At 47.0% G+C, this 18,113-nt stretch overlaps 1 protein-coding gene across 1 annotated transcript in view; it reads right to left on the bottom strand.

Annotated features, from left to right (window-relative positions):
* The window catches only part of Rhpn2 (rhophilin Rho GTPase binding protein 2), a 68,914-nt gene that overhangs the window by 26,751 nt on the left and 24,050 nt on the right, over nt 1–18,113 (bottom strand). Inside the window, exons 2-4 of the mRNA XM_008839461.2 lie at nt 17,799–17,914; nt 9,050–9,178; nt 5,719–5,794 (exon numbers count right to left, since the gene is read on the bottom strand). Of these exons, the coding sequence (XP_008837683.1) occupies nt 5,719–5,794; nt 9,050–9,178; nt 17,799–17,914 (321 nt within the window). The remainder of the gene's footprint in view (nt 1–5,718; nt 5,795–9,049; nt 9,179–17,798; nt 17,915–18,113) is intronic.

The following is an 18,113-nucleotide window of genomic DNA, read 5'->3' as shown; positions in this document are numbered from 1 at the left end:
CCCCCCCCCCCCCCCTTCTCAGAGACAAAGTCTCCCACTGACCTTAACTCTTAACTCCTGATCCTCCATCTCCCAAGTGCTGGAATTACAGGTGTGTACCATCATGCTTGGTTTTAATTGTTTGTGTGTAGTATGTATGTATATATGTCTTTGCATGTGTACACATGCATGTGAAGGCCAGAGGTCAATGTCAAGTGTCTTTCCTTTTTTCAATTTTTAAAATTTATTTATATATTTATTTTATTTTAGGTCTTTTTGAGCCAGGGTCTCTGTGTAGCCCCAGCTGACCTGGAACTCACATGTAGACCAGGCTGACTTTCATCTCACAGAGATCTGGCTGCCTCTGCCCCGAGTGCTGGAGTTGAAGGCATGCGCCATCAGGCTGGCTTTATTTATTTATTCACCTAGGCTAAGCTACCCTCAAAAATTGAGAGACCTGCCTGCCTCTCAAGGGCTGGGATTAAAGGTATGGGCCATCATACCCAGCTGGCCAGCTTATTTGAGACAGAATTTTCCACTGAATCTGGAGCTCGCCGATTTGGCTAGAAGTCCCATGGCTCCTATATCCACCACCCCAGCACTAGGATTACAGGCATTTACCACATGGATGCTGGGGAAGGGAACTCAGGTTCTCATGCCTATATCATAAGCACTGTTCTGATATTTTTAAGATCCCAAACTCTTGGGGTTCAAGTGATCCTCCTGCCTCAGAGCACCCCCTCCACCAAGATGCCAGTACTATAAGTAAATGTCAGTGATAGTGGCTCACAATTTTTCCTGTCATCCTACGATGCTGCCACAGATGTTCCTCGTGACTTCACTTAACATGATGAATCAGCTCCTCTACTAATACAATGGCCAAGTATACAATTCTAAATGGTTTTCAAATGCTATTAGTGACATTAATTAAGGTGAGGATGGTCTTCAGGATACAGATGTGGGGCTCCCCTGGTGTCATCTCTAGGAGCAGGATCAAGTGGCTACCATTCATTTAGGAGATGTAGAGGGAACAGGACCAGCTCCCTCACATAGTAGCATGTCCTGCCAACTCCTGGGGGCACTGGCAACATTTTCTTCAAAAGGAGAGAAAGTGGGGACAGCAACATGGCTCAGTAGGTAAAGGTGCTTACTGCCAAGCCTGATGACCTAAGTTTGATCCCTGGAAGCCCACATGGTAGAAGGAGAGAACTGACTCCCAAAAGCTGTCCTCTGACCTCAACATGTAGGCACACGCATAAGCATTGCATGCAAACATAAAAAAATAAACAAGTAAATAAAAGTTTAAAAGTTAAAAAGTAAATCAATAAAAAGGAGAGAAATTGGCTGGGGATGTAACTCAGTTGGCAGACTGCTTGCCTAGCATGCACAAGGTCCCGGGCTGAAGCATCAGCATATAAACAGGTGGGGCTGGGGCTAGGGCTGGAGAGATGGCCCATTAGAGTACTGGATGCTCTTGCAGATGTCCGGGGTTCAGTTCCCAGCACCCACATAGTGGCTAACAACCATCCATAACTCCAGTTCCAGGGGATCAGATGCCTTCTGACCTCTGTGAGCATTGTACAACATGGGTGTACTCATATACATGCAGGCAATATATGCATACAAACAAAAATAAAATATTTTAAACTTGTATGGGGATGCATGCCTATAATCCCAGCACTCTAGAGGCGAAGGCAGGAGGTTTAGAGGTTCAGGGTCACTCCCCAACTGCATGATAAGTTCAAAGCCAGACTGGGCTACATGAAACCTTGCCTCAAAAAAAAAAAAAAAGTAACTTGGCATGGTGGAACAGGACTTTAATTCCAGCACTCAAGAGACAGAGACAGGCAGGTAGATCTCTGTGGTCTACACAGCAAGTTCCAGGCCAGCTGGGGATGCAGGGAGACCAAATAAATCAAATAAATAAATAGAAATTGAAAAGAAAGAGTGCACTTCAAGAAGGTAAAAGAGAAACCTTATGTTCATCTCATAAAAATGAAACAAAATTGTGAGAGAATTCTAAATGTATTTCTGACTCATTTATTTTTGAGGCAGCATCTCACTAGGTACCTCAGGCTGACCTGCAACTCATGAGCCTCCTCCTTCAAACTCCTGAGTGCTAAGATGACAGGCATATAGCCCCATGCCCAGCTATTTCTGACTTTTGAAAATGCAGCAAATGAGAGTTAGCTGGGTGTGGTGGTGCACGCCTTTAATCCTGGCACTTGGGAGGCAGAATCGGGTGGATCTTTGTAAATTCAAGGCCAGCCTGGTCTACATAGCGAGTTCCAAGCCAGCTGGGGCTACAGGAAGACCCTGTCTCAAAAAAAAAAAAAAAAAAGATAAAAAAGAAAAGAAAATGTAGCAAATGAGGGTTGATTACATGTACTCAGTTGGATAAAAACTATTCAGCAGAAATCCACAGCCCAGATGAGGGACAAAGCAAGGATCCCCACCCTGTTGCTGCTACTTAGCATGCTCTGAAAGCGCTCTATCCAACTAATTAAGGAATGAATGTAAATACTAAAGTATTAATATTAAATATTATTTGGAAAAGATAAGTATTTACAAAATCCAAGAGCATCAACTACAAAAATCGGTAAATTAGAAAGAATTTAATAAAGTAGCCCCAAGTTAATTAGAAAGGTCAAGGGTCTGGGGAGATGCTCAGTGGTAAAGTGCTTGCTGCACAAGCATGAGGATGTGAGTTTGGATCTCAGCACCCATGTAAAAGTTGGGTCAGTAGTGCATGCCTGTAACTCTGGTGCTGGGTAGGAGGAAGCAGACAGACACCAGGAGCTCACCAACCAGCTAGTCTAGACAAAAGACTGAGTGAGCTCCAGGTTCAATGAGAGATCCTGTCTCAAAAAAACAAGGTGGTTCAGGGAGGACTGGAGCAAAACAAGAGTCTTCTAGACATGACAGGACTCCTGTACTCATGAATCACAGCCGTGGTGGTTGCCTGCACAAGACCAAGTAAAGTCAACACTGGAGCAACCATGGGACAGGGGCTCAGAATCCTCTACCCTTGAGAAGCTACTGACAGTTGATGGTTTCTGGGAGAAGGAGTTAGTTTTCTTTAAGGGTGTGGCCCCTGGTAGGTTGACTATGCTCCAGTGGATGGTCCCAACACCCATGAGTATACAGGCAGCACAAACTGGAATTGGTGGATTATAGAAGAAAAAGAGGAGGAGGAAGAGGGGGAAGGGGAGGAAGAGGAAGGGGAAGAGAGGAAGAGGGGGATTAGGAGATGGGTTTAATATATAGTACTGCCAGGATATAAGGGGTTTTTTTTGTTTTGTTTTGTATGGTTTGGGTTTTGTTTTTGTTTTTTTTTTTTTTAAGTAGAAGCAAACAACTTGGATGTGATGGCACATACCTATAGTCCTAGCACTTAGGAGGTGGAGGCAGGAGGATCAGGAGTTCAAGGCTATCCTCAGCTACAGAGCAAGTTCAAGGTCAGTCTGGGCCATGTAAGACTGCCTCAAAAAAACAAACAAGCCAGACATGATGGTGCATGCCTTTAATCCCAGGATTTGGGAGGCAGAAGCAGGCAAATGTTTGAGGCCAGACTGGTCTACCTATCGAATTCCAGGCTGGGGCCACACAAAAAGACCTAAAATAAACAAATAGTAAGATCTGTCCCCCTACCCAAACAATCCAAAAATTCCTTGACTTATAAAAGGAATTCATTTTAACAGTCCTTCCCCTGTCCCAGCCCCCAGTGCTGGGGATATAGCCCAGGGATCTTGCTCATGCTAGGCAAGCACACTCCCACTGAACTACACCCCCAGCCCTGATGGTGCTTGTTAATGCAACCACTTTAAAGCTTATTCCTTTAAAATAGGACAAAATCACACCCTGAAACTTCTCCAGCCTTAACAGTCCATGGACAGGCAGGTCAGATCTGAATGGAACTGTCCTGATCAAGTCCACAGAACCACTTCTATGGTGCCTATGTCTGTCTCAAGCACAAATGTGGAAGGGAGAAAATAAAAAGTCCCCCAAACGTTCTCATTTTTGCATGACTGGCATTTGTAGAGTCCCTTTTAGGCTAAAATGACATGGTTGGAAACCTCAGCTGAGCAGCAGTCGGCCGTGCCCACAACTTGAGACTTTTCTTTTCACTTGCTTTAATGTGGAACTTGGCACATGATCTATTTGACTCTTTACAGATGCCATAAAATTCTGAGGTTTCTCTGACAGAGCCGCCTTTAAAACTCCAGCATTCTTCTAGCTCTGGCACTAAGCTAAATCTTAAAGAAACAAAGCTACAAACACAACTAAAGATATTCCTTCAAGCTGGTAGACTGTTTAGATTTGCACAGAGCAACACAGGTCACATCCAGGAGTTCTTGTACCTGTGAGAGGATGGCAGAAGGGTGCAGCAATTACCAAAAAAAATCAACTTTCCGGAAGGCCCGGGCAAAGGCTTACTTCTATCAAGAGTCTATTTGCGAACAGAGGTCATTCAGAGATGTTTTCAAAGTATTAATCAGTTGCTTTTAGAAATTAAAATTTGAGCTGGGATGGTATGTAATACTTGTAATCCCAGCTCTGGGGGCTGAGGCAGAAAGACTGTGGGTTCCAGGCCAGCCTGGATTTCATAGTAAGACTTTTGGGGGGGAAATGGGGGGGGGGTGCAGCAAGATGGCTCAGCGGGTAATGACATTTGCCAGCCACACCTGACAACCTGAGTTCTAACCCTGGGACCCACACGGTAGAAGAAGAAAATCAACTCTCACAAGTTGTCCTCTGACTTCCACACACTTGTGCCCAGACATGAGTGTGAATATACACACATAATAAATAAATATAGCCAGGTGTGATGGTGGTACACATCTTTAAATCCTAGCACTCTGAAGGCAGAGGCTGGTGGATCTCTGCGAGTTCAAGGTCAACCAGAGCTACAGAGTGAGACCCTGTCTCAAAAAAACAAAATAAGGGGCTGGAGAGATGGCTCAGCAGTTAAGAACACTGACTGTTCTTGCAGAAGACCCAGGTTCGAATCCTAGCACCCACATGGCAGCTAACAGCTATCCATAACTCCAGTTCCAGGGGATCTGACAGCCTCTTCTGTCCTCCACAGGCATTGCACGACACGGGTGTACTTACCTACATGCAGGCATAACACTCATACACATAAAAATAAATAAATAGCCAGTCATGGTGTCGCACGCCTTTAATCCCAGCACTCGGGAGGCAGAGGCAGGCAGATCTCTGTGAGTTCAAGGCCAGCCTGGTCTACATAGTGAGTTCCAGGCCAGCTGGGGCTACAGGGAGACCCTGTCTCAAAAAGACCAAAAAATAAATAAATAAATGAATAAATAAATGAATGAATGAATAAATAAATGTAATTTTTTAAAATGTAAATAATAAATACACTAAAATATGGTACAATCCACCTTCTTACAGGCATACAAAAGGAGCTTCAAAGTCACCAAAGACGGGCTAAGGAAGATGTAACTCAGTAGTAGAGTGCATGCCTTGCATGCACAAAGTCCTAGGTTCCATTCCCAGCAAGAAGGGGGTTGTCAGAAGCCACAAGAGATGAGAGCAAGAGTTTCGGAGGAATGAATGCACAAATTCTCCCTGGAGCTGGTGAAACGAGCTCTCAGGGGCAGTCAGCTCTCAGGGGCAGTCTGCAGATATCAATTTGATACCTGAACCACTGCAAAGAATAAACAATTGCATTTTACCCTCTGAGCCCAAAGCCCACTGCTTTGAGAGGTCACTTACCTTGAGGGCAACTGAAAAGTCAACTTCTTTGGTTTCCTTCAGGCCAAGAGGAATCAGGGGGATGGTAAATGCCTCCCTACCAGGAACACAAAAGGGTATATGAACACCCCCAACCCAACCGCCTTGCGCCCCACAGCCTTGCCCCCCAGCAATCCAGTTCAGGCCCCCAACCCTATCCTCCAGGCCAACCCAACACACATGTGGCTGGTGGGTTCCTTGTTCCTTCCACAGCTCTGAGCACAGAGCTTGAAAATGGCTCCTGGCTCTGTGAGATGCCACTCTAACACACCATACCCCTACTGTCTTAGTCCAACTTGGTCCTCAGTCTTAGCCCCTCTTCGGCAAAGGTGCTGAGGGTTCAGGTGAGAGTTGCTGACCTGCACCAGGCCCACATGTGGGGTGCTCACTGCTCTCCTACCTGGGTACTTCATGAGCTACCTTGGACTTCCGGCTGTCCACAACCACAATCACTCCCCTCCTACACCCCTTACCACAGGAACCCCTAACACCTCCCACACTAGAAATCTGGGCTCTCAGGGTTCTCTTAGGGGCACATCATACTGTGTGTCTTATTGCACATACCCCCAAAGGCACAGGGTCACTCCACACACATCAACCCAGGAGTGCTCCAGGATCTGCATTCCTAAGGGCAGAGCCAGCGGGAAGTGTAGTCTGTGTTTTGCAAATAGGGACTTAGCTCTTTGACCTGTAACAGGAGACCTCCATGGGCTGCAGCAGAACCCAGCCCAGAGAGAAGGCCAGGAATGCTGGGCAGGGTTAAGTAGACAACAGCTGTAAACTGAAACTGTCACTGTTGCACAGTGCTATTAAAAACTGTGAAGACCAGCCCAGGTATGTGGTGGCCCCAAAGTCTACCCAGAAGCCTGGCCTCTGCTGGAAGCTGAGCAACGCCAGCCCCCGCCCCCAGCCGGGCCCCAGAGTTCTGTGCTCACCTCATGCAGGGAAGCAGGGTTGGCTCTTCCATGACTGGCCAGATGAGAAGAGGAACAGCAGCTATGCTAAGGACGCACACTCCAGGGCACCCGCAGCCCCAGGGTGGCACTAACATGACTTTCTGTGACCTGGGCTTCCCTGAGTTTTCTCATTTACATAATGAGACCCTTTCTTCCCCGCCCACATACAGAAGTGTTCGAAGACCTAACTAAGGTACTAAGAAATAAAACAATTGGCTTTGAAGACAGTTGGAACAGGGTGCACAGGCAAGGTGTCAACTGGAATCCTATCTGTCCCCTCTTCCAAGTGACAAAGGGGACCAAGTGAGGCCACTGAAGGGCTACAATGACCACAGAAGGCTGAAAGTGCTTATCTTTGTAGAAAGAACACCCTGCTCTTTAACAGAGCAAATTCGAGTCTAGACTCACAGCCTATGGCAGTAGTGAAGCTTGGCCCTGCCTAGCCTGCTGGAGCGGTTTGAACTTTTTGGACAGAACACTGGAATTTAACACGGAAGCACAGCCTGCGAGAATCTTGCATTTTTTTGTTGCTCTCAGTGGGTGTTTTGAAACTGCACTAGGAGCCCACAGGTAAGCCAGACAAACACAAGTGTCACAGGCCAAGGAGCCAGCAGGGCTCCAGGCTTCAATGCTAGTCTCTGGCTTTGTAAAATGCAGAGGATTAGGGGTGAGGAAATGCACATTCCACGGTGACTCAAAAGTTCTCTAGTGTCTTCCTACTGGTAATCCAGGAAACTATTTTCCGTTTCCCCTGGGGCTCCCCTACTTTTTGAGAAGTCTCACTTCCCTACACAAAAAACATGGAAAACTTCCTTGGAGCATCTCAGTTAGGAAGGAACACAGGGCCTTGTGCTGTTGAGCCTGGCCCCTAGCCTCTCACTGTAGGGTTCTAGGCAGGTGCTCTACCACTGGGCCACACCCCCGGCCCCTCACTGGGGCATTCTAGGCAGGTGCTCTACCACTGGGCCACACCCCCAGCCCCTCACTGGGGGATTCTAGGCAGGTGTTCTACCACTGGGCCACACCCCCAGCCCCTCACTGGGGGATTCTAGGCAGGTGCTCTACCACTGAGCCATGCCTCCAGCCCCTCACTGGAGCATTCTAGGCAGGTGCTCTACCACTGAGCCATGGCCCTCAGCTTCTCACTGGTGGATTCTAGGCAAGGGCTGTACCTCTGACTCATATTCCCAGCCCCTTACTGGTGGATTGTAGGCATGTGCTCTACCACTGAGCTACATTCCCAGCCCCTTACTGGTTGATTGTATCTTTTGCCCAGTTTTACTGTTGACACAGGACTTTACTATGTAGTCTGTCCTGGCCTCAAACTCATGATCCTCCAACCTCGGCCTCACGAGTTACCAGAATCTTAGTTTTGAGCTACAGCACTACTACAGTTATTCCTTTTTAAACATGGGCATTCCCTTACACTCACAAAATGGCTCACTTACAGTGGACAGAGGAAATTTCTAAGCTTTTCTGAAGGTCCCACCTCAAACCCTCCCTAGGGAATGTTTCTGATCCTAACATTCATTTTGCAAATACTTAACAGGGTAAGTTTCTGAAATACCCCCATGGTATTGTCTTCTCTGGGAACTTGTAGGTCCCTTAATTTTCAACATGAAACAAAAGATCTTCCAAAATGCAGTTTATATTTTTTGGCATTCTATCAACTGAAAGACCCAGAACCAGACCCTGTGCTAGGTAAGAAGCTAAGAAGGAAGACTGGCAAGACAACCTGGCCCCATGGAGAACTCTGGCTCTCACAGGTACCCACAGTACTTTGAGAACATCTTTATTGAAGATTCACCCTAGCCTGTGTAAGAGATGCTATTACCTACCTGGACCCAGAATTGCAACCCTTCCATAAAATCAAGCCCAAGGCAGTCCAGGGCAGACGGCTATTTGTCTAACAGTCCAATTCTTTTTTTAAAAAAATTTTATTTATTATTCTTATTTTATGTGTATGAGTGTATTGCCTACGTGTGTGTAAGTGCACCCATGTTGTACAATGCCTGAGGTCAGAAGAAGGTATCAGATCCCCTAGAACTGGAATTATGGATGGTTACTAGCTGCCATGAGGGTGTTGGGAATTGAATTCAGGTTGTCTGTAAGATCAGTCAGTGCTCTTAACCAGAGTCATCTCTCTAGCCCAACAGTCCAGTTCTCCAGTTCTTTACCTACAAAACCCATAGGTTCATTCCTTTAACCCCAGTGGCGGGGTCAATCCCGATCCAAACATTCTTACTTCCCTGGTGGAACTGCCCAGGCCACAGCCCCCTTCTAGCCTCTCAGTGAGACATCCTGATGCAGGCACACTCTCAGACTCAGAAAGCATCTGGAATGTGCTGCCTACTCACTCTGCACCCTGGTACACTCCCACGGAGATGTTGAGCCCCTCCAGTTCCTCCTTCAGCATCTGCAGGTCTGAGTTGACGAAGCTCAGCTCCAGGCGAACCTGCTCTCGTACCTTCTGGTTTGTGGCTACTCTGTTCACAAAGGGAAAGAAGGACCTCAGTCACGCATCCCAGCTGAGCAGCCACCAGATGAGCAGACACAATCCCAACCGTGGAGGGAACTCAGGAGATGGCTATTAGATGCCATCAGATAAGCCATCTCAGAGATCCACGGCACCTGCACTATCCTGACTACAATGTCCAGCAAGTGGACCTGAGACATGGCCAGCAACACTGTAAGCTCCCAGACATGAACCCTGGTAGATCCTTGAAAGGAATTAACTTTATGATCAAAGACCAAAAACAAAACAGAACAAGAACCTACTCTCCATCATCCATAAAGAAGCCATAAATTATTCCCTTGCGCCATGCATGGTGGCACATACCACTAATGGCAACATAGACAGGAGGATGAGAGTCCCAGGCCTGCCTGGGAAACAGCATGGGACTGTCTCACCAAAGAAACAAAACACTCTATAAGTAAGGGGACGTACAAAGCCCGGCAAAGGCCATTTACACAAGCTGGCAGCCACCATCATATAGAATGCTGAAAGGCTGTTTTTCTCTTCCGAACAAAGCAAAGATGGTGTCTTTCGTCTTTCCTCCATCTCACAGTGCTGGGGATGATCACCCAGGGCCTTGCCCTTGCTAGGCAAGCTCTCTACCACTACCCCACGCCCTGAACTCATGCATTTACTACTTTTTTCAGACTTTCAAGTGTTAGATGACGTGACCCACTGAGCCTGGCTTAGTTAACAAGTCCAGAGTAGAGTATTTACTCAGCATGCGTGAGGTACTGGGTTCAATCTCTAGCACCACCACCACAATAAAAAAATTTTTTTGAGAAGTCAGTCCTAAAATTTATATGAATATAAATTTATATGAATAGAAAATTCATATGAAAATTTATATGAATAGAATAGCCAAGATAATTGTGAAAAAGAAAAGCAAGGCAGACGACAAGTGCTATCTGATTTAAAAAGTTACTATAAGCCTGCCGAGCACGGTGGCACACGCCTTTAATTCCAGCACTCTGGAGGCAGAGGCAGTCTTCCCTGTGCATTCAAGACCAGCCTGGTCTACACAGTAAGTTCTAGGTCAGCTAGGGCTACTGGGAGACCGTGTCTCAAAAAAAGACAAAAAAAAAAAAAGTTACTATAAGCCTGATATCTGGCCTATGCCTTTAATCTCAGCAGGGGCAGGTGGATCTCTATGAGACTGAAGCCAGCCTGGTTTATATAGCAAGTTCCAGGTCAGCTGGGACTACAGGGAGACCCTGTCTCAAAAAGACCAGAAAGAAAAAAAAAAAAAACAACCAAACAAACAAGGACAAAATTAATTGTAACATTTGTGTTTTTCTGTGTAACATTTTTGTAGCCCCAGCTGGCCTGGAACTCACAATGTAGGCCAGGCCTTACACTCAGAAATCTGACTCCCAAGAGCTGGGACTAAAGGCATGCCCCACCACTCCCAGCCACATTTGTGCTTTTTCTTAAAGACTGCCATATTAGTCACTTTTCTGTTGCTCTGATAAAACACTCTGACCACATGCTCAGAGATAGCACTGCCCACTGTGGCCTGGGCCCTCCCATGTCAATCAACAATCAAGGTAATTCCTCACAAATACATGAGGCTAGACATTGAGATCACAGGCCAATCTGATCTAGGTAATCCCCCAATTGAGACTCCCTCAGATGACTCTGGGCTGTGTCAGGTTGACAGCTGAAACTAACTAGAACAATGGCTATACTTTGGATAGAAAGTGTCCCTTGTAGCAGGGCGTGGTGGTGCACGCCTTTAATCCCAGCACTCTGGAGGCAGAGGCAGGCGGATCTCTGTGAGTTCAAGGCCAGCCTGGTCTACACAATGAGTTCCAGGCCAGCTGGGGCTACAGGGAGACCCTGTCTCAAAAAAACAAAAGTGTCCCTTGTATCCCCGAAGGTTGAGGTATTGAAGGGCTTGGTTCCAAGTGCAAGCAGTGTTCAGAGATGGGGCTCTGAGAAGAGACTGAACCATGAGGGCTCTGAGTTCATCAACACATTAATCCACTGATGGATTTATAATTTGATGGTATTATGGGGTAGTAGTGGGAAAGTCAGGTGGTGGGGCCCAGATAGAGAAAGGTTACTAGACCCTTGCCTTTGAAAGGTGTTATCTTGTTCCTTCTCTTTCCTTTCAGCCGCTCACTCTCTGCTTCTCCACCTCAAAGCACATGCTCCTGACATGGATATTCTGCCTGTTTAGCCCAGAAACAAGGCAGCCAGCTGACCACGGACTGAAATCTTGAAACTACAAGCTAGAAAAATCCATCTTCCCTTAAGTCAGTCTTCTCAGTTATCTACATCAGAGCAATAAAAAGTCTAACAAAAAGAATAAATGTGAATTTTTGCATTCTGACTCACGTGTCCCTTTTTCTTTTCTTTTTTGGCAGTGCTGGAGATAGGACACAGAGCCTCAGGCAAGCCAGGCAAGTGCTCTACTACTGAACCACATTGCCAGCTCTTCCTATTTTGGTATAATTTTTTTTTCCTCTCTCAAACCTTTTTTAAAAAAAAATCATTCCTCTGGGAACAGGCTCCACACTGAACCTGTGTCTCACACCTGCTTTGGAAGCTATATTGGAGCAGCTTAACGGGCTCTAGGGAGCCAGCTTCCCTCTGCTGTCTGCTCTGCCAGGGATTCAGTGGAGTGGCCTGAGCACCATCCTGTGCCCTGAATGGATGTCGCTAACGCAGTACATCTGTTCCTAGCCCATCTCTCAGTGTAGGAAGGCAAGGATAGGAGCCGGTATCTACTATTTCAAAGGCCAAGGAGAGCCCAAGCATACCACTGCAGTCACACTCAAGCCCCTTGGCATTGATCACATGAGTGGTCATTAACCTCACGAAGATTACAGCCATGGCCACCCCAGATGACCCCTAAGAGCTTGACCCTCAGGCCAAGAGATCACAAAGTAAACTGGAGGCCTGAGTGATTTGTTCACTTGGCTGACAGAGTGTTGCTTTTTAACCCTTCAACTGGTTGCCAATATTTAAAAGTTCAACAATCAGAAGCTCTCAAAAGTGAAAGCCTAGCACAGTGGCATAGACCTATAATCTGAGCACCCTAGAGGAAGAGACAGGAGGATCCTGAGTTTCAGGCCAGCCTGGGCTACACAGTGAACTCCTTTCCCAAAAGAGCAAAAAACACAAGTCTAGGAATGTTGATCAGTTGGTAGAGGGCTTCCCTTAGCTTGCAGGAAAACTTGGGTTTAATCTCCAGTACAACAAAAAACTGGGTGTGGTGGTACACACCTATAAATTCCAGCACTAGGAAAGCTGAGACAGGAAGAGCTCTTCAGTTCCAGGTTAGCCTGGGCTTTACATAGACACTCTATCTCTAAAAGAAAACAGTTGGGGGACGGGGAGATATAGGCAGCTTTTCCTAAAAGGAAAAAATAGAGGATCTGGTTGCCGAGGTTCTGCCCTCCAGAGGGCAGTCGTTCCCTCCAGAGGTCATGCCCCCACCACTCCACATGGTTCCCAATTCACAAGCAGGTGCACTGACTCCTAGAGACTTCTGTGTAACCTAGTACAACTTCCAGTCTAAGAGGGTCACCTGGAGCCCACAAAGGTTAACAGTCTGCTCTTGACCAGAGAACTAGTTAGTTAAAACTGAACTACCTGGTAGCTTGCTTCAAGTCTCACAAAGATCATCTCTGTCTCAGAGAAACACCATCCAGTTTCTACCTCACCATTTGTGATTTAGAGAACAGAGGTGGTTGAACAGGGACTATAAGTGCCTAACCTGAAAAGGTGTTTTAAAACACACACTGTCTCTTCTATCCGGCTCCAGGAAACTTGGGGACTCTAGGCTGATATGGATCAGGGAAGGAGAGGACCTTCAAGGAATATAAAACCTGCCTGCTCACAGCACCTGTCCAGCCACGTCAGCCTCTTACCTGTACAGTTAAAGGTTAGGACACTAATTTCTGAGTCTGTATTTCTGGGGATATTTTCCCAAATGCCCTCTTGCCCCCATTAACATTGCTGTACTGTCGAGCATGGTGGCATACACCTTTAGTCCCAGAAGCAGGAAGATCTCTGTGAGTTCAAAGCCAGCCTGGTCTACATAGTAAGATCAGGCCAGCTGGAGCTATAGGGAGACTCTGTCTCAAAAAGACCAAAGCAAAAAAAAACAAACCCTGCTGTACCTTCAATGGGCATCACAGTGGGACACCCAGAGACCTGAAGGATAGCCACGCACAAAGTAAAGGCCAGTAGCAGCAGCCAAGGGCAGAACCTAAGAGGCCCAATGCCCTCTTAGATTTCAGGAAGCCATGGTGTTGGTTAGGTCAGATTAATACCTTCAGGGTGTGGAGGTGGGGGGTGGCACTTCGAACTTACAGGTCACTAGAATTATTTACAAGCCTGATGCAACTGGACAACTGTTAACCTGACAAGTCCAGGCCTCAGATAGGCTGCTGTTGCTAACAGAACAAGGCAGTCAGACTTCCACTAGTTCCTTATAAAAACTACAAAACAAAACAAAACAAAACAAAAAAAACCCTACAAGTCAGAGCCAGCAAGATAATTCAGCAGGTGAGGTGAAAGTACTTACCACCAAACCTGACCACCTGTGCTCAATCCCCAGCACCCACATGATGGAAGAGACCCTATTCCCGTGAGTTGTCCCATGACTTCCACACATGGGACATGTTTACAAAAACCAAAAACCCCTCTAAGTCTGCTGATCAAAGAGGCCTCCTCAACTACCCCCATGTTCCTGAGGTGTGCCACCCAGGTCAGCCCCACCACATTTCCACTTCCTAGAAAACATTACGTTTTTAAAAAATGTATAATTTTTTTTGCCTGGCATGGTGGTGCACGCCTTTAATCCCAGCACTCAGGAGGCAAAGGCTGGTGGATCTCTGTGAGTTCAAGGCCAGCCTGGTCTACACAGTGAGTTCCAGGTCATCTGGAACTACAGGGAGACCCTGTCTCAAAAAGATAAAAAAAAATTTATAATTTAAAACTTTTTTTTTAATTTTATTTATTATTTTTATGTGTATGTGTGTATTGCCTGCATGTAGGTAAGTGCACCCGTCTCCAATGCCCGGGGACGTCAGAAGAGGCTGTTAGATCACCTGGGACTGGAGTTATGGACAGTTGTTAGCTGCCATGTGGGTGCTGGGATTCCAACCTAGGTCTTCTGCAAGGACCAGTGTTCTTAACCACTGAGCCTTCTCTCCAGCCCCAATTTTTAAATTTTTTAATTTTATTACTTTTATTTTATGTGTTTGAGTGTATTGCTTTCATCCATGTTGCTCAATGCCTGTGTAGTTACTGACAGCTGCCATGGGAGTGCTGGGAATCAAACCCAAGTCCTTTGTAAGAGCAGTCAGTGCTCTTAAGCACTGAGCCATCTCTCCAGTCTCAAATTTTTAGTTTATATTTTATGTGTATTACTGTTTTGCCTGATATATATAAGTACATCCGTGCATGCAATGTTCTCAGACTCATCCCTGGAACTGGAATTACAGACAGTTGTCAACCATCGTGTGGATGCTGGGAGCCAAACTGTGCTGGATAGCTTTAGTGTCAACTTGACACACCTGGGTTGAGGGAGCCTCAGTTGGGGAATTGCCTCTATTGGACTGGCCTGTGGCCATGTCTGAGGGGCATCTTCTTGATGAGTGATGTGGGAGGGCCCAGCCCACTGTGGGTGGTGCCACCCATGGGCAGATGGGCCTGTGTTGCATAAGAAAGCAGGCTGAGCAGGGGCCAGGAGAGCAAGCCAGTAAGCAGCGTTCCTTCATGGCCTGTGCTCCAGCTCATACCTCCAGGTTCCTGCCCTGAGTTCCTATCTTGGGCTCCCGGATGAACTGTGACCTGGGAGATGTAAGCTGAATAAACCCGTTCCTCCCCAGGTTGGTAGTGGTCAGAGTATTTTGTCACAGCAATGAAAAAACAAACCAGAACACAAACCCAGGTCTTCTGTGAGAGCATTCAGTGCTTTTAACTACTCAGCCATTTCTCTAGTCCCAAAATACCACTTCCTGACATGATCTGATTTGTTTATTTGTGTATGGAAGTCTCCCCTTGTAGGTTGCAAGTGTGGTTCACAGCACTTGCCTTACCTAGCATGAGAGGAAGGTTCTCCCTCTATACTCCAGGCTGGCTTAGAACTTGCTCTGTAGCCTAGGCTAGCCTCCAGTTCCTAAATGCTGGGATTACAGATGAGGGCCACCATCACACCCAGCTTCCTCGCCACTTTTTACAGTGTGTAGGCCAGGTGGGTACCATAGCTGCTCCACAGGTAAATGAGAGGTGTTTTTGGGGGCACCCAGAACTACAAAATACAAATGGTCAGGGGGGGAGTCATACTCCCGTGTTCCTTCCAACAGTTTTGTTCACATGAAGAACACACATCTGCATGTCCACACAGAGGGCATGCCATCTTGCACCTTCCTCTGGACAGAAACACCCTTCCTAGGGCTAGAGACATAGCTCAGCAGTAGATGCACAAAGGCCCTTGTCCAGTCCTAGCATCACAGAAAGAGAAGAGCCAGCAAGATGGCTCAGCAGATAAAGCACTTGCAGTGCAAGCCTGGAGACCTGAACTGAGTCCTGGAATTGGAATCTACATAAAGGTCCAAGCACAGAAGTGACTCCCCAAAGTTGCCCTCCAACCTCCACATGGGACTCACCATGCAGAGAAGCACCCCACCACCACCACTACACAAACAAATTTTAAAGAAAAAATAAGAGAAATAGTTCAGTGGTTAAGAATGTTGATTGCTTTTTCAGGAGACCCAGGTTCGCATTCCAGCACCCACTCGGTGGCTAACAACCATCTGTGACTCCAGTTCCAAGGGATCTGACGGTCTCTTCTGACCTCCGTGGGCACTGCACAACACAGGTGTGCTTACACACATGGAAGCAATGCACACATACACATAAAATAAAAATAAAAAAAAGAACAGAAGAAAAGACCAGACTCTCATCCTGTTTTGCTGAGTTCCAGGCGAGTAGTGAGTTTGGAGTTGCTGACTGAACCATTCCCAGAAGTCTACCACCAGAGGCCAGAAGCCCCAGAGCCTTGTGGCTCTTTTACTGACAGTGTGCTTGTTTTTCCCAACAATTATCCCAAAAGCATTTGGGTTCCCCATGACCTCCAACAGTGAAGCTGACCCTTGGGTAGTGCCCATTACGTCCATAATTTTGCAGACATATTGGCACCCTCAACCCCACCCGTCATAACCCTGAAAGTTTGGGAAAGAAGCTCCTGGGGATTCTAGCTTTAAGTAGGTAGACTGAGCCCCTTCCCATGCCAGGCCTGGAGGCTCCAGGCTCCTGCAAGCATGCCATATCTCCTGAGGCTCCAAGAGGCACCGTTCACTCACCTGGGCAGCAGCTGCAGTGCCCACCTTGACTATACAATGTAAACGGGGGAAGGCAGAAGTGGTGGCTCTCACCTATAATCTCGGGACCTGGGAGGCTGAGGCAGTCTGGGCCACATAGCGAATTCTAGGCCTGCCTGGGCTACAGAGTAAGACTCTGTCTCAAACAATGGTAGCAAGCAGGGGTTAATAAGAGCTGCCAGTACAGGTGTGGCAGCACAGGCCTGCAATCTCAGTACTCAGGAGGTGGAGGCAGAAGGATTAGGAGTTCAAGGTCATCCTTGACTACCTAGCAAACTTGAGGCCAGTCTGGATTATGTGAGACCTTGTCTCAACAAAAACAAAGAGCTACCTGCAAAACTCTCCAAGGAGGGGAGCTCAGCAGGGAAAAGGACTTGCCACACACGCTTAGTGACCTGAGTTTGCCTCAACGAGGTGGAAGGCCAGAACCAGCTCCTGAAATTTGTCTCAAGGAAGACACAGCACTCATAGTAAACAAAAGCAAGCTGGCTGGCAGTCTTTCATTGCCTTTAAGGGTGTGGGGAGGATTTGCAGCTACCTGGTCACAGGTAAGGCTTCGCTGAGCTCTGCTTGATAAGTAACTGTTTAATCCCCACAGCACAACAGTGAGTGCCCAGCACAGACAGCCTGCTTAGTATCTCACATTAGCTTACTTTTTCTTTTTCTTTTTCTTTTTTTTAATACTTTATTATTCTTATTTTATGTGTACGGGTGTATTGCTTGCATGTATGTGAGTGCACCCGTGTCGTGCAATGCCAAGGTCAGAAGAGGGTCTCAGATTCCCCTGGAACTGGAGTTAAGGATTGTTCATAGCCGCCATCTGGGTGCTGGGAATCAAACCTGGGTCCTCTGCATGAGCAGTCAGTGTTCTTAAACACCGAGCCATCTCTCCAGCCCCTACTTTTTTTTTTTGGTCTTTTTGAAGCAAAGTCTCCCTGTAGCCCCAGCTGTCCTGGAACTCACTATGTAGACCAGGCTGGCCTTGAACTCACAGAGATCCGCCTGCCTCTGCCTCCCAAGTGCTGGGACTACAAGTGTGCGCCACCATGCCCGGCTAAAAAATGTTTGTGATCCCTAACATACCTAACCTCTAGGTAAGCAAAAGACCTGCTCCAGGTGCCAGAAAGAAGGAATTTCAAAGCTGAGAAGAAAGAACCCAGCCTAGTGAATGGGGTTGGTCTGGCCATCAGATAAACAGGCCTCAAGAGAGCAGAGGCTCCTGGTCAAGGCAGCAAAGCGAGAGGTACCTACCTCAGAAGGTTCTCAGCTCCTGTCCGCATCCTCACAGCCTTCAGGATCTGCTGGTTCAAAGCTGCCCTCTGATTCTGCAGTTTGCTCCGGCCGGTTTGTGCAAGGGGATTACAACCCTGAGGGAAAAATAAGAGACATCCTTTAAGAGATCAGCCATATTAAAAATGATGATGTTTGTGGCTGGATAAGTGGCTTAGAAGTGATGAGTACTTGCTGCTCTTGAAGATGACTCAAGTTCAGTTCCCAGCACCCACACTGGTTGGCTCACAACTGCCTTCAACTCAAGCTCCAGGGGATGTTCTGGTTTCCAAGGGT

Source organism: Nannospalax galili, unplaced genomic scaffold, assembly GCF_000622305.1.
Source record: "Nannospalax galili isolate Female #2095 unplaced genomic scaffold, S.galili_v1.0 scaffold159, whole genome shotgun sequence".
Classification (NCBI taxonomy): domain Eukaryota; kingdom Metazoa; phylum Chordata; class Mammalia; order Rodentia; family Spalacidae; genus Nannospalax; species Nannospalax galili.
The sequence above is the reverse complement of the archived record's forward strand: the minus strand, read 5'-3'. Positions and strand labels throughout refer to the sequence as shown.